The 16,580-nt window shown below is 31.8% G+C and overlaps 1 protein-coding gene across 1 annotated transcript in view; it reads right to left on the reverse strand.

Moving 5' to 3' along the window:
- Positions 1–10,248: 10,248 nt before the first annotated feature.
- The window catches only part of LOC134714384 (transient receptor potential cation channel subfamily M member-like 2), a 28,724-nt gene continuing 22,392 nt past the window's right edge, over positions 10,249–16,580 (reverse strand). Inside the window, exons 14-16 of the mRNA XM_063575625.1 lie at positions 15,563–15,722; positions 14,109–14,293; positions 10,249–11,716 (exon numbers count right to left, since the gene is read on the reverse strand). Coding sequence (XP_063431695.1) covers positions 11,646–11,716; positions 14,109–14,293; positions 15,563–15,722 — 416 coding nt within the window. The 3' untranslated portion in view covers positions 10,249–11,645. The remainder of the gene's footprint in view (positions 11,717–14,108; positions 14,294–15,562; positions 15,723–16,580) is intronic.

Consider the following 16,580-nt stretch of genomic DNA (forward strand, 5'->3'; position numbering starts at 1 on the left):
TTATAGTTTTGAACATATGAATCACTATTTATAGTTTTGAACATATGAATCACTATTTATAGTTTTGAACATATGAATCACTATTTATAGTTTTGAATATATGTATGCAAACTCTTATCACCACATACATGTAAAATGTTTTAACAATTATTTTGATCATTTTAAAAAAAGATTCGGTGTTCAATAAAAAACAGAAGAAAATAGTCAAATAATCACGGAAATGATGCTGAGAATAAATTAATTATGAAATGTCGATATAAGGGAAGTTGGTAGTTGAAAGAACAAAATTTGATAATTATAATGTAAACTATTTCCCTTTATTAGCAAATTTGTAATTGCTTACAAAGTATCCAAATACAAAATTATGCAATTTCTTCCTGTGACATAAAAGATAGTTTTACCTCACGTTTAGGCATGACGTCTTTGTGCCAAAAAATCGTATTTTTTTTCTTTTTGTAATGCAATAGAATCGGAATAACGCTACGATACGCGTCGCCAGTAAAACTGCATTTGCGACCTTCAAATCTACAATTGACGGTGGCAATTCTACAACTACAGTACTGTTCAGTAATTAACATTAATCAATACAAACTTGGGATTTAAATTTCTTTTGGAGTAGCACTTTTCTTACAATATCACTCTTTGAAACATAACACTAATGTTTATACAAGGAAACTGACCATATTTTGAGACCACAAAATAGTTATTTTAAGACTATTACTAAGAATTTATCATATAATCTCAGAAATTGGAAACCGGAAAATTTCTCAAATTTAACTCTATTGTAATGATAATAATGATATTGCACCACAAATTGCATGACAAGAAAATAATTTAGAACTTAACATTTTTATCATCAAAGCTTTAAAAAGGTGAAACCAAAACAAATGCAAATTAAGATTTTAGTCAATACTTTTCATAACATACACTAAAGATCACTAAATGAGTTCAAAATATTTAAAACCAAATAAAATTCATAATATGTACCTAAACATGATTCTGTGGAAACCTCTGATTTTTTAAAGGTATGCATGTAACTTACATTTCTTATAGCTATGTATAAATTGTTTAAGGACCTTAAAAGAATCAAGAGGAATGGAGTAGTAATTCAAACTAAGTAAAGGTGTTACCTAACACTACAGAGAGATAACGCTGTAAAATTATGCAGCTCAACGTTTTCATTACGTTAACTATAACATTTAAATGACAACATTAAATTATAGGACTACAGTACGAATAAATGGGAGAGCATATAGACAGAGAAACCGTGAATAATAGCTGACAAAAGGTGCCAGGTTTAATTACGCCGGGCTCGAGTTTCGTCCACACCAGACAAACCAGTGACGCTCCGGTGAAAAAAGTCCGTAACCCACCACCACCACCACCCCACCCCCAAAAACAGGTACAAAGTTGAAGAGCATTGGGAACCAAATGTTCCAAAATGTTGTGCCCAATAGGGTGTTCTGCCTGGGATAAGACCATCTTTATTATTTAGAAAAATTCATACTTCATACATATTCTAAAGAGGTCACCAGAGTTCAAGTTCAAATGTTATTATGTATATATATGCCGACTCTAAATAAGATTTACTTACTACTTACTTATACTTTTCAAACTCAGCATAGATACCAGGACTAAATTTTGTACATACGCCAGACGCGCGTTTCGTCCACAAAAGACTCATCAGTGACGTTCGCATCCAAAAAAGTTAAAATGGCCAAATAAAGTACGAAGTTGAAGAGCAGTACGGACCAAAATTCCTAAAAGTTTTGCCAAATACTTTTGCTAAGGTAATCTATGCCTGAGGTAGAAAAGCCTTAGAATTTCATTTTTTTAAAATACTTTATGATAGATATAAATAAAAAAACGGTGACTAACTACAAAATAAAGACGGATAGATAAATAACATAAACCAGCATATACAAATTCACAGCCGCGTTAACCAAATCAATAAAAAGTAAAAAAAATAAAAAAAATACTGAACTCCGAGGAAAATTCAAAAAGGAAAATCAAAAATCAAAAGGCAAAATCAAAAGTCCAAACACATCAAACGAAAAGATAACAACTGTCATATTCCTGACTTGGTACAGGCATTTTCTAATGTAGAAAATGGTGGATTGAACCTGGTTTTATAGCTAGCTAAACCTCTCACTTGTATGACAGTCGCATCAAATTCCATAACATTGTCAATGATGCATGAACAAAACAAACATACTCAAAGAGTAAAAATGTCAAAAATAGGGGTACAACAGTCAATATTGTGTTATCATCTTAATATCACTATAAAAACAACAAATGTAACGAAGAAGGACAAAAAGGCATACATCAAATTTAACATTCTCATTTTGCTTTTCTTATACGGCTGAATTATCTATGTAAAGTCTACCCATAAATGATAGATAAACGCACAAAGTTAAAAGTGACGTCACATTTGAATTTCTAAAATTTCCCTAAAATAGGATAGAACTCAAAATTAGGTTTATAATGTTGATATAACATTTATGAATAACAATGAACATAACAATACTAATTAATATCAAATTGTAGTAATAATTAGATGATTAATTTTTTATCTATGATGATACACCCAATTGATTCTGGTGTAAAAAAAAAGTCATAAAGAATGTGTCCTTGTGCAATGCCAAAATATGAGTACATAATTAGCGATTCTCGTTTTGCATAACTGAAATACAATTCAAAGTAAATGTTAGTATCGCCAATAACAAAGAGTTTACAGCGGTGTTGAATTAATAACTTTTAAGAATATGTTAACATGCATCGTAGCATTTATTTCTTGCTTGTTTATGTTACAATATATCATGTTTTATGCGAGGGTTACCTTACTTCAATGTTTAAATAATGTTAACATGCTTTGCTTTTACATTTGTTTTTACATATGTTTCAATTAAAACTTACTTTTCTTAAAGACATTTGTGAAAGGCTTTTGCTATCATGAAGATAAATACAGACAGTACACTTACAGTCAACTTACAGTCTACTTACATTAATACGGACAATCCACTTACAATCTACTTAATGTCATAACCTAAGTAAACGCCAGGATGTAAAGTATGGAGAAGATCTATAATAGTGTGCCTCAGGAAAAGCCACCTAATCTTATTTTCAGTTGCTACCCTCATTCTTGAACAGGCACTATTGAATTCAGACTTTCCTCCTGGTTTAAACCAGTCAAAAACGTTTCTTTATAATAAACATTTATAAATCCTACATACCTTTAACATACCTTCTCTAATTTAAATTTTCAACGGAAACAATGGTATTTTATGCCTAATGTTGCACTTACATATGCACTTATTGTTAGTCTGTTTCCTTGTTGGAAATTATATTTTCCTTCCAATAGTGTTCTACACAGTTAAAATAGCTACGGACGTATCACGAACGCTATGAAATATGTCCGTTAACAATCCGTATCAGCACCACGTCAGTAAATGGATCTTCCGTATTACTGCTGTATAAGCACCTGTCTTATGTTCATTAAAAAAACATTGCATAATATAACATCCATCTAATACAGAAGTTTTACGTGCGTCGTCATTTCGCCTGTGTAGGTAACCGTACGGCATTCAACAATGATGAACCATGCCATACAGTTAGTTTTAAAAGGTCCCGACTTGAAACACATAAAACAATTGATTTGAGAAAACTAATAGCATAATTCAGTTTGTTGTCTTTTTCCCTTAATCTTGACAACAACATATACATTTTTTTGGAATTGTAAATTTCTCTGATTATTTTTTAACCTATCCTTTGGTTTAATTGCATGCAAAATTTCACAGGTTGCATCGTTATAACTAGAAATCAGTTTTATCTGACCGTCCCATTTATGAAGTGTGTCGATATATAAGTGTATAAGAAGTCTTATTACGAAAAAGAACTGAGTTTAGCGACTTTACGTCCATTCATCACATACCCGTTTTTTACTATATATGTTATGCTTCGTAGCATTTGTTTTGTTTCTTTATGTTACAATTTATCATTGTTTATTCGAGAGTTACCTTACTTCAATGTATAAAGAATGTTAACATGCTTTTAAAATGGTTACCCAAGTTTCAATTGGTGCTGTCGCTACATCTTTGTTTTACATATGGTTCAATTTGAACTTTGAACATTACTTTCATCAATACGTTTAGTTTGTTAAAGGATCATGAAAATAGATACGGACAGTCCACTTACAGTAATACGGAAAATTCACTTGCAGTCCACTTGCAGTAATAAGAACAGTCCACCTACAGTCCACCTACAGTCCACTTTATGTTATAACCTCAGTAAACGCCAGGATGTGAGGTATGATAAAAGTGTGTATCAGGACAATCCACTTATTTTTATTTCAAATAGCTACCCTTAAAAGTGTCTGTCATTCATGAACAAGCACTATTAAATTTCGACTTTTCCACTTGTTTAAACCAGTCAAAAACCTTTCTAAACATTAAAAAAAAGTCCGATATACCTTCTCTAATTTGTTGCAACAGAAAAACAGGTATTATATGCCTTATATAGCACTCACATGTGCGCTTATTGTTAGTCTGTTTCCTGGTTGTAAATAATAAATTCTTTCCAATAGTTTTTAACACAGGTAAAATAGCTACGGACATATTACGGACGCTATATAATATGTCCGTACAACGTCCGTACCACGTCAGTAAAACGGATCTTCCGTATTGCGGCTGTAACATGTCTTATTATCATTAAATTATTTCTTATGGTACAACATCCATTCAATACAGAAGAAGTGTTACTTCAAACTTACTATTCCATGAATACTCAGTTATTAAGTGATTATTATATCAAAAATAACAACAGATGATAACTGGCGGGAATAAATCAACTATCGTAATACAAAAAGTAGGAACCAGCCATAGCATTAAACTTTTACTTCATTTTAAATATTCTAAAATGCTAAGGCTACATACATCCTGCACCGACGTCAGCCCTAGATATATAGGTTAAACGCGACGTCGTCACTACCGCGTAGTTTTCAAAATTCATCAATCCCGTAGCTGTATTTTAAATATCGCGAAATATAATGACTTTTGCAGTCAAATAGTTTCATCGAGGTCCAATAGTTGAAAACTAATCGCTTGCAAAATTTTACAGTTTGCATCGTTTTCAGTTTTATATGATTGTCCTATTTATGTAGTATGTCGATATAAGTGTATAAGAAGGCTTATTGCAAAAAAGAACTGAGTTCACGTCCATTCATCAAATACCCAGTCGTTACAATAGCATTTGTTATGCTAATATTTTAGAACTGGTTTGGAACCAACTCTGCTTAGGTTCTCGAACGTAACATCTTAGCGGATATGCGGACATTATTTGAAAAGACGTATACATTTTGCGAGTAAATTCAGCAGTCGTACTGAATAATATACAATATAAATAGTATTGCAATAAAGTGTTGATATTCTATTTTAATAATTTTCAAACACCATCTGGTATGGAGTTTTATTACATGTATTTAATCATTTATTTTCAATATTGTACGTAAAAATTACTGTATAATTAATACTATATATAAACATTATGTATATGCTCGGTAACGGGCCTTATAAATGGATTCAATAAATATTCCTATTACTTCTTCTTTTCAAATATTTTTATACTGAAACTAAGGGTGTGTTTCGGTTTTTATTTTGTTGTACGTTCAAGATTGTTCTAGGAAAGTACGACATAATTAAAAAGATACATGTGACATCTTACTGAAGAAAGATATTTGTTATCTGAAATCTTTTTGATAATACACAATTTTCATTGTTGTATTTTGTGTACTTTTGTGTGTTTGTCTTTTTCAATTAAGCTATGGCGTTGTAGTTAATTTTTACTTATGAGTTTGAATGTCTATCTGATATCTTTCGCCTCTCTTTTTCACGGCATGCTAGTGAGGCTATTACGATATATATCGGCTGAGTAAATTTTATATGGGATGAGAGCGAACCCTCATATTTTTTTATTTGAAACAAAAAGTTATGTCTTTCCTTCGAAAAACTGTAAATACGTAATCAAGACTGTATCGTATGCCCTTAAATCTGATGTCTCGTTTAAAGAGAGTTCCACGCTCTTTGCACGTAAAGAACCCTTTCAACAAGTCTTTGAGAGCCCGTAGGTGGCCTGTTTTAAGGCAAAATTTCTGCCCCTATCCAATATACCCTCATTTTCCAGTGGCAGTCGAAATTTTCCCGACCATCATCCCGTATGGCTTTTATTATGACAAGACCTACCTATTGTATTTATTGACCCAATTTTACGGTCCACTGAACATAGAAAATTAAAGTGCGAGTGGGGCATCCGTGTCCTTTTGACACATTTTTGGTTAATCCTACTCTTTGATCATTTCACAATTTTGTAAATCATTTTAGAAATGCCAATCCAATCATGGCTGTACCTTAGTACTTAATTCTGGCTACTTAAAAGGTGTTAAACAACCGGACAGCAACAGCAGTACCACATCAATAGAAGTTATGATGATAGGAAGCCGTTTCTCTGTGTTTGGAAAATGTTCTAGCATGGTATTCATCAGGTTCGACCGAAGCAAATAGTTTTGAAAGCCGAATAAGTTTGATAACATAAAATCAAAAGAACATAAACATAAACATTTAAGACAAAACCGTTTGAATATTGAAGTTAAATCTCCCGGCTGATCTTTCATTGACCAGTAATTTTCCCCGATGACCGAATTAACTATAAAGAGCACATAGACAGTCATTTTCTATCAGTAAGTACTTTGATGGATATTACTAATTATCTACTCCTTCCTTTTATTGCCATCGCTGAACTGTTGAAAATAAGGCACATTAATCGTCTTTTGAAGTCTCCTCCGGAACTTTTATCGCAGACCAATTAACTCAAAGTTGGAATCATTTCTTAGACATCATTGTCAACTTACCTTCCATATATAGCTGTTGTTATAATAAAAAATACAATATCGGTTTATGGTTTATATATAATTAGTACGCCAGACGCGCGTTTTGTCTACATAAGACTCATCAGTGACGCTCAGATCAAAATAGTTATAAAACCAAACATATATCTGCTATACAAGATTTACAGTTTACTCATAGTAAACGGAAATCAAAACGCGGATAGAAATATCTGCTTAACAGTCACAAATTACCTCTAAATATTTAAAATCAAAGAAGAACATTATTGCATTATAATTTTTTGAAAGGCCCAAAAATGTATTTTATCAAAACAAATTATGTCTTAAACCCTGCTGACTGCCAGAGACGTTTGTAAAAAAAATGATAACAATGTGTAACAAAGTGGATCTCTATATTAATCTAATACCAAGCAGAAAACAATAAACTGGGGACAAAGATGGTAAACCACAACATGAGGGGATAATTGTTTTACACCATATCCGGATTTCGACAATTAATGTCTCTTCAGTGATGTGAGGGATCAAAATATTTGCAGGCCATTTAATTTACCTCAATCTAGGATAGACTCTTGAATTTTAAAGAGCCAAAATAGGATGAATAATAAACTCATCATAGATAACAGGATCAACATTTTATATAACCTCCAGACGCGCGTTTCGTCTACAAAACAATCATCTGCAGATTATAAAAACCGGAGGGAGAATATGATACAAGCCAAAACTAAATAAATATATACAAATCTAACTTGAAAACAATGTTCAAACCTATGATTGCGTTAGATAAAAAAAAACACACTTTAAAAACGTGTGCATGTAACAAATTTCGTTGTAGAAGAGTATAAATACCGCACAATCAACATTTTCGAAATGAACAAAAGAGTAAGAAAAAAAATATATTTAACAACGCATTTGACTAGCAGGCCGTATAACTGATGTTCTTATATAACTAGCACAGTAATAAGTAGTTGAGTTGATATGTTCGTAATAGTAATGACTTTCTATCCTAGGAATAGATTACCTTAGATATAGTTGGCAAAACTTTTCTTTTTGGCACACAATGCTCTTAAAATTCGTACTGTATTTTATGTTTTTAAACTTTAATAATTAGAGCTTCATTGACAAGTCTTTTATAGACGAAACGCGCGTATGACGTACACAATTGTAATCGAAGTATCTATACTGAGTTTTTTTAAGATAATGTTTATTGTACATTAGTAATACTAAGAATAAAATCATTGTGCGACTCCTGATTGGATGGTACAGGGTTGGACTTATTTTTAATTGAAAGCGCATCAATGTAGGTTTGAAAAAAGTATAGAAAACTAAAATCATAGTTTCCAAGTGTAGAATAAAGGCAACAGTAGTAAACCGCTGTTCAAAACTCATAAATCCATGGACATGGACACAATCGGGGTAACAAACTAAAACCGAGGGAAACGCATTAAATATAAGAGGAGAACAACGACACAACACAGAAACGCAATACACACAGAAATAGAAATAGAAAATATATTAGACTTATTTTGAGAAGAACAAAGTCCTTGAAAAAATTGCCTGTAATTCAGGGGTTGTCGTTTGTTTATGTTACATATTTGTTTTTTGATATTTGTTTAATACGTTCGATATTTTCTTTTTTGCGCAATTATTCTAATTCAATCAAACCTTTTAAGACGAACAGCTAGATACCATAAACATACTATGTATACACAGGCCAGAGTCTGAGCTTGATTTTCTATATTATATTAAAACTAAACTGACGAAAAAAGGCAATTTATTCAAAATCATAAAATGCAAAAAAAATCATTTTGCAAATAATACATTTGACATAAAAGTTCATATTTACTATGAAATAATAATGCATAATTAATATGAAATTACATAACTGATATTATATCAATTGAATAAATGACAAAGAGAAGCTAAGGTTGGGAGAAAAGTCTGCCCCACAAATAAACATATATACATAGTACGAATTATTAACAAATTGTTTGATAAAAATCACATGTTAACACATCAAATGCTGTTAATAAAAGGAAGTGACCACAACGCACATACACGTGCACTCGTGCTGACCCAGCAAGATCATTGACTAACTAGAAAGACAAAATCAAATGATGCATTGGTCATATGGGAAATTTCTCTGCACGTGAAAGTTAACTAATGTTTAACAATTTATCGGATAATTAAGTAGGACTTTCTGACCCTTTGACCAGACTCAAGACATCTTTTTACAGTATAAATTTTATTTATTTTTTTAAGTCTTAGATTAACAATTGAAACCCAATTATCTGCTCTGCTGTCTTGAATTATTTTATTCAGCTTAATTTTGCCTTGTGATTATGGAATTTCCTAATTGATTTTCCTCTATGTTCAGTATTTTTGTGATTTTACTTTTCAATAAGAAAATGAGATTGGTTTTATGGTACCACTACAGTCTAACAATGATTTTTTGAAGATATTTTTTTATCATATAATACAAGTTAGTATTATTCTGCACCTTTTATAAACGTCCCAATGTCATTGTTATATCTCAACAGGGAGTAAATTGATAATGAACCTATGTAAATAAAAGCACATGGTTATTAATCTAAATATATAGGCATTTAGGAGGGGTTAATATGTCACTCATCTGTTGATACCAGTGTCCAGCTGTTAATCCCTGACCACAAGATAAATAGTGTGGCCTTAACTCATTGTGTATTGCAACAAAAGTAATTTATATAGCATGGAAGTAAAAAGGGAAAAAGAAGTACAAAGGAAAAATCTAAAGGAACAAAAACCTCAAAAAAGGAACAAAAAACTATGGAAAGAGTGTGAAAGTATCTTTGATGACGGCTGACTTCCTGTTAAAATTTCTTCTATTTTGCCTCCAAAATATTACAGTTTTAGGCATTTTAATCAATTTATAGTTTATGTGAAATTTTTCAATTCCATAAAACTCAAAAAACATGTGGGACAGTCTATTTTCAAGAAGGGGATGGTCTTGATCTTTTTATGAACATAACTATAGATGCACAAATTTGCACAAGTTTTATTTTTTCAGCTATAATTTCAGTCTTATTATATTTCTTTTTAGAATACAAATGAAAAATTATTATTTTAAGTGATAATAAGGATGTTAAATATTGATTGTGTGTATCTGGTCAATCCTGTTTTTCTCTTATCTTAGACTGTCTGAACAGAGAAGGAGCTTTGTATATATTTAAATACTACATCACAGATGTTGGTCAAATCTGTGACGTCAAACTCTCGCCAAATGACAAATTAGTGTTTGACAGCACCCCTAATGCAACATTTCTAGCAATAAAGCATCAAAGACACAAAGTGTGTGGTTCTATTGAAAAGTAATGGTGTTAGAACAATCATTAGGGTGTTTGCAGTAGATTTTGTTTTAATTATGTTGCATTTAAAGGGGCTCTTAGGGGGAAATTTCGTTTTTAAGCTATTTTGCAGAACATTTTTCATGAGAATTGTTAGGTAAAAATGAAAATAAAAACTTTATGGGTACCCCATTTGGCTTGACTTTGATATATGTGATTAAATGGAGTATTGTCTACAATACTATATGTCCAAGTTTTTTGATAATTTGTAGGTCTCCAAAGATGAAATGTGAAATGAGGTTTACATCCAGCAGTAAAATCAATATAACTTCTTACTGGGGGCAAACACTAAATATCTGAGACACGGTTTATTAGATTGTGTATGTTTGATTAAAGGAATGAAAACAAATGTTTACTACCATTTGACCTGATTGTGTCATTAATATCCAAGTTGGAAGACCACTTTTTTTGGCAATTAATGACCTATATTTTGAGATTAATCATACCAAATATAAATCTTTCTATAGATTAAGAAAAAAGTCATATTTAAGCTTTAAAACGAGTTAAAGATTTAAAAATCCATTGAGTAGAGAAATTAATCTTTAAAGACTGTTGATTGGAGTCAGAAAATTCTGAATGTTTATGTAGTGTTACCTTAAAACAGACAGCTAGCTACCATAAACATACTATGTAATCACAGAGTCTGAGCTTGATTTACTATATGATATGAAAACAAAACTGACGAAAAAAGGACCTTAATTCAAAATCGTAAAATGCAAAAAATACATTTTTCAAATAAAATGTTTGACATTAAAGTGCATACTTAATATAGAATATTAATACACAATTGATACAAAATTATATCAACTTATATCATATCACAAATGACAAAGAATAACAAAGGTGGGGAGAAAAATCTGCCACAAATCCACTCTTAGGATGACAGAGTGGATCCACCCACACCTAATAATACATCAAGTATGGTTTGTATTTTAGTCAGTTTTAATTTTATGCGATTCACTCAAAAGTTATATCTATAATAAAATATCAATTACACACTATTTGGGAAACAGATCAGGACAAATATAGGTTAGAATGTGCGTGTGCATGTAGATAAATAATTAAAACATAAGATACTGATTTTTCATTTCTGAAAGATTTGAGGACGTAAGAAAAGGTAATACATCATTTTTCATTATGTACATACATTTTAAATCAAATACATGTATTAAATATCCTGAGGTCAAACTAATAAAAAAAAAGAAGGAAGGTCACCACGTGATCTTAAAATAAAGGTTGTAAAATGCTATGTATATAATATTACAATCACATTTTCATTATTGATTCCTTCATCTCCCCAAAATCTTTCATCCGTTTATTGATAAGCAAATTGCACTGATTTTGTCAATGTAAGTCGACATTTTTATTCTTCAAATATTGTAAACGCATTTAATTGCGTTGGTAGATTGAAGTTCATTGATCCTATCCAGCGACCTTTTATCTAAAAAGACAAACACAACAATTATTATATGCATACGTAGGTGAACAAATAATCAATTAAGTTCAATTTATAATCTTATATTTAATGATAACAATTAAATTGGGAATGAAAACGGGGAATGTGTCAAAGAGACAACAACCCAACCAAATTGCAGAAAATATCCCAATGCCACCAATGGGTTTCCAACACAGCCAGCAAATCCTGCAGCCAGAGGTGAGCTTCAGCTAATCCCTAAATAAAACCGTGTACTAGTTAAGAGAATATGGACGTCACACTAAACTCCGAAACATATAGATGAACCAAAAGTGAAAAAAAACATATCATACGGCTCGACAAAGAATGTTTTCTGAGACCTCAACCCTACCTTACACCTCTAGCAGCCAATGTAGAATAAACAAACACAAACCAATACGCCAGGTTAAACACACTTTGAGGGAAACCCGAGTCTAATAATAGAATAGGTAACAGAAGAAGCTTAGCAACATGACAATGATCAACATAAATTAACAAAGGACTATTAGGAGATATTGACATGACAGCTGAAGACCTCATTTAAACTGATTCATAGATTTTGTTATATCAAAATTGAACAGTAAGCAGTTTAGTATCATTCATTATGAAAGTATACGAGAAGAACATAACCCGTATAATGACAACAACTGGATTAAAATTTATGCGTTTATTTCCTGTACAGAGACCCTCAGAATGAATCAATATAAATTCCAAAACATGCAATCTTTAATGACATGACAGCAGTATCGTAACTATATCCCTTCTGATAAAGTCCGGTTAAAGGTCTGATTTGCTTTCGATGTGAATGAGATCATATTGTGCTTTTTAAAGAATAGAACAATAAAAGATTGTATGTGAAATACTTGAACGTATAAGATGTCTGCACGTTAATTTTTTGAATAATGTTCTTGAACCGATGAAAAATTTACTATACAATAAGTCTGTGATATCGAAAAACGTGGTGTCATAATTTTCAGTAATACAGCATGTTTTTACGATAAAATCAAATACGTTGTACGAATGGAACAAATTAGGATATATAAACACCATAAGATGTTGACAGGGGAACTTCACATCTAAAAATGTATAATTAACAATAGGCAATAAAAATCATCTCTTTTATAGTAAATTTTGGTATTAAGCTTGTCGTTAGATGTATAAATACAAAAATCAAGGAAAGGACAGTGTTCATTGTTAGTATTAGCATTAATTAAGTCAGTTCAGCATGCTAGTTTCTTTAAGAGTACATACTGAAGTCGTCAATATTGAGAGCCAATACGTCATCGAAATATCTGAAAATGTTATTAAAGTTCTGTATCATATGTTGTTTCGATCGGTCTTTGCTTATTTTGGTTATAACTTGAAACTTAAGACAATACAGAAACTGGTCCGCAATAAGTGGTGCACAGTAAGTCCCAATTGAAATTCTGATAACTTGACGATATAAGGAGTGCCTTGGGCGAACAAAATTGTTTATCTAATAAAAACTCAAGTGCAGATGTCGTATTAAAGCAGGTCCAATCGACATAGTTCTTTTGTTTGCTGTTACTAAAATTAACTTAAGTTATATTAACGTATAGTGTATCTTTTTCAAAGACAAGTGGCTATGGTTCTATCACTAGAAAAAAAATATTTTTATCATACGTAAATTTGACGCGTCATAAAAATGAAAATCACACTTTAAAAATTGTACGTGTTCGACTTGCTTTTCTGGATTTACCTTTACCAGAAAAGTTTAAAACTTAATATTTGAAAGCCACGGATATATATGAATCGACACATTTGAAAAGCTGTATGAACAAGAGTGTCACGAAATAAAAGCCAAATCCATTTAGTTCCAAATTAAAGTAAGATGATTTATTGGCAAATTATATTCCTGGTGATATTGTAACTGTACACTCGTGACCACTCTCGTATTACCTGTGTATGTTATATTGTATGTTATAAACTACTTTCAATATACTGACATGATTTAACAAGTTTATGCTAATACCGTCAAAAATAGGATTGACCTAAGACTTTGCAGCGCTGTACCCTGTTCCATACCGTCAACAATATGACTGACTGAAGACTCCAGTCAACCAAGAATAGCGTTACACCATACGTTGCATTATAATTGTTGTGAAAGATGCTATTGGTAAATATACAAATGCATATTTCTGAATGTTTTACTAAGAACTAATATATATCTGAGTGTTTTAGTATGAAATAGGATATTCGAAAAACCGTCGAATTATGTTAGCTTACCCGCTACGAATTTGATTAGATGTAAGACAAGTAGGTTGTTAAAGGACTCGGTGCAGAAATGTTCTCATTCAATTTCAGTTCTTCTATAAGAACATGCAGAACAAGAGGAACGCAACACCAAAATCATACTCACGAATATTAGCCTTCTCATCTGATTGTGTCTTCTTTATTTGTGTACAGCACCAGTAAACGATGTAAATTGGTCTGATCACAAGGTTAAAAGGAGCAGGTATCCTGGTGCGATAATCCATGATGACTTCATATCTCAAGTATCGCCATATTTTTTCTGAGATTTCCTGGACTCGTTCAAATCTATAGCTGTAGGTTAGTAGCAACAATTACAATTATAGCATTAAACTACCTATAAGTCTGCTGTAAAACATTAAATATTGAACTAATATTTCGATTCATTATTTTTTTATGTAGACATCTTACGTTATACTTCGAGAAAGTTATAGTTTTGAATAAACCAAAAAGCTATCAAAGTGTTCTTTTCATTCTCTGTAATATATCTAATCGTTCTTTATATGAAAAAGCCAACAGTCATACACATCAATGAAAATTCATAACGTATCGGTGTTACTTTACTCGTTTTTCTCGCTGTGTTGAAGATCCATCGGTGGCCGCCGCTGCTTTCTTCTGTTTAGTGGGGTAGTTGTCTATTTGGCTCGATTTCCTCGCTGTGTTGAAGACCAATTGGTGGCCGCCGCTGCTTTCTTCTGTTTAATGGGTTTGTTGTATTTTTGGCTCGATTTTCTCACTGTGTTGAAGTCTCTTTGACACATTCCCCATTTCAATTCTCAATGTTATTAAAAGTATCGTCTTAATAATTTAGGGCAATACATAATGAAAATCATGTTAACTCTTATACGGTTTGCACAAATTTAATTAGGTTAGATTTGACAGACGAATCTGAATGATGTATGATTGTTTAATTGTTTAACAGTGACTGCATACATTAGATGCTTTTTAAAACATCTTATTTAATTGCATGCTGAAAGGAATAGAAATATCATTAGCTTCAGAAGTCTTTTTTTAGACACAGCAATGATGTATAATGGTTTGCAATAGCGTTTAACTTTGTTTTTAAATATAAAATAGCAACGCTCTATCGTAAATTATACTTTTTTAAATCATCAACACGTTGAGTGGAAATGTACAAATTGTCAAATCGCAGTTTGAATTATTCTACATTGCAACAAAACAATCAAACCATTTAAGTTATTAAAAGTGTAAGCATGATAATACAACACTGTCAATAAATTGTGTTTTATTCAATATAAAAAAGAAGATGAGGTATGATTGCCAATGAGACAACTATCCACAAAAGACCAAAATGACACAAACATTAACAATTATAGGTAACCGTACGGCCTTCAACAATGAGCACATCCCATACAGCATAGTCAGCTATAAAAGGCTCCGATAAGACAATGTAAAACAGTTCAAACGAGAAAAATAACGGCCTTATTTATGTACACAAATGAACGAAAAACAAATATACGTTACACATAAACAAACAACAATGTTCTTTATATTTCATGATTTGAACGGTTTTATTTTCTCGTGATACAAAAAATGACATACCTGAACAAAGCAATCAAAAGATTGACCAGAAGGAGATTTGAAATCAACATATAAATTGCAGCGATCACAATAAGTACCCAGTCATACTGATTGCATCGTTCTATCTCCGTGTCACTCTCCCATACGGAGCGCGTCATGGTGCATGGTGATGTAATATTTTCTGAAAATAATTGTAAGAGTTTATATAATCTGTGGTAAACAGTATATTTGTGATTCAGAACAGCATCTGACATTTTCAGATTTCTTGGTCACATTAAGGCAGACGTCAATCGACTGACTATTCATATCACTGCCTGTTGTAGGAACGAAAAAAAAACTCGCGAAAGATTTTGGATAAGAACGTTGGCATCAAATGGGATCAATGGAAAAGTTTCGTTCTTCTTGCGCAGTGATATTCATTTGGGTTGTATAACTAAGCAGTCTCTATTGTAGTTTCTTTACTTTCGTCAACTCTGCAATTCTAGAATTGTACTATAGTAAATTACAGTGGTATGCATTTGGGATGTATTCATATGCAGCATCTGTTTTAATTACTATAAACATAAGATGTAGTAGAATGCATTGCATCAACTCTACACAAGAGACCAAATGACACAGAAATAAACTATAGGTCACCGTATGGCCTTCAACAATGAGCAAATCCGATAACGCATAGTCAGCTTTAAAAGACCCCAAAATCACAAATGTAAAACAATTCAAACGAGAAAACTAACGGCCTAGTCAATGTACAAAAAAGTAACGAAAACAAATAAGTAACACAGCAGCAAACAACATTCTCTGAATAACAGGCTCCTGGCTTTGGACAGGCACATGCACGAATGGTTAAACATGTTTGTGGGATCCCAAATCTAATCATAGACATACTTTAACTTTAATTTAAAGAATTGTACCAGTTCAAATCGAACATTTGCTTTTCATTTGGGATGTATAAACACGAAGCCTCTGTTGTGATTACTAAACTCTAACTTAACCAGATACTCATCGGGTATATACATCTACGCATTCTCTGTTGAAATTA

Source organism: Mytilus trossulus, chromosome 4 (genome assembly GCF_036588685.1).
Source record: "Mytilus trossulus isolate FHL-02 chromosome 4, PNRI_Mtr1.1.1.hap1, whole genome shotgun sequence".
NCBI lineage: Eukaryota > Metazoa > Mollusca > Bivalvia > Mytilida > Mytilidae > Mytilus > Mytilus trossulus.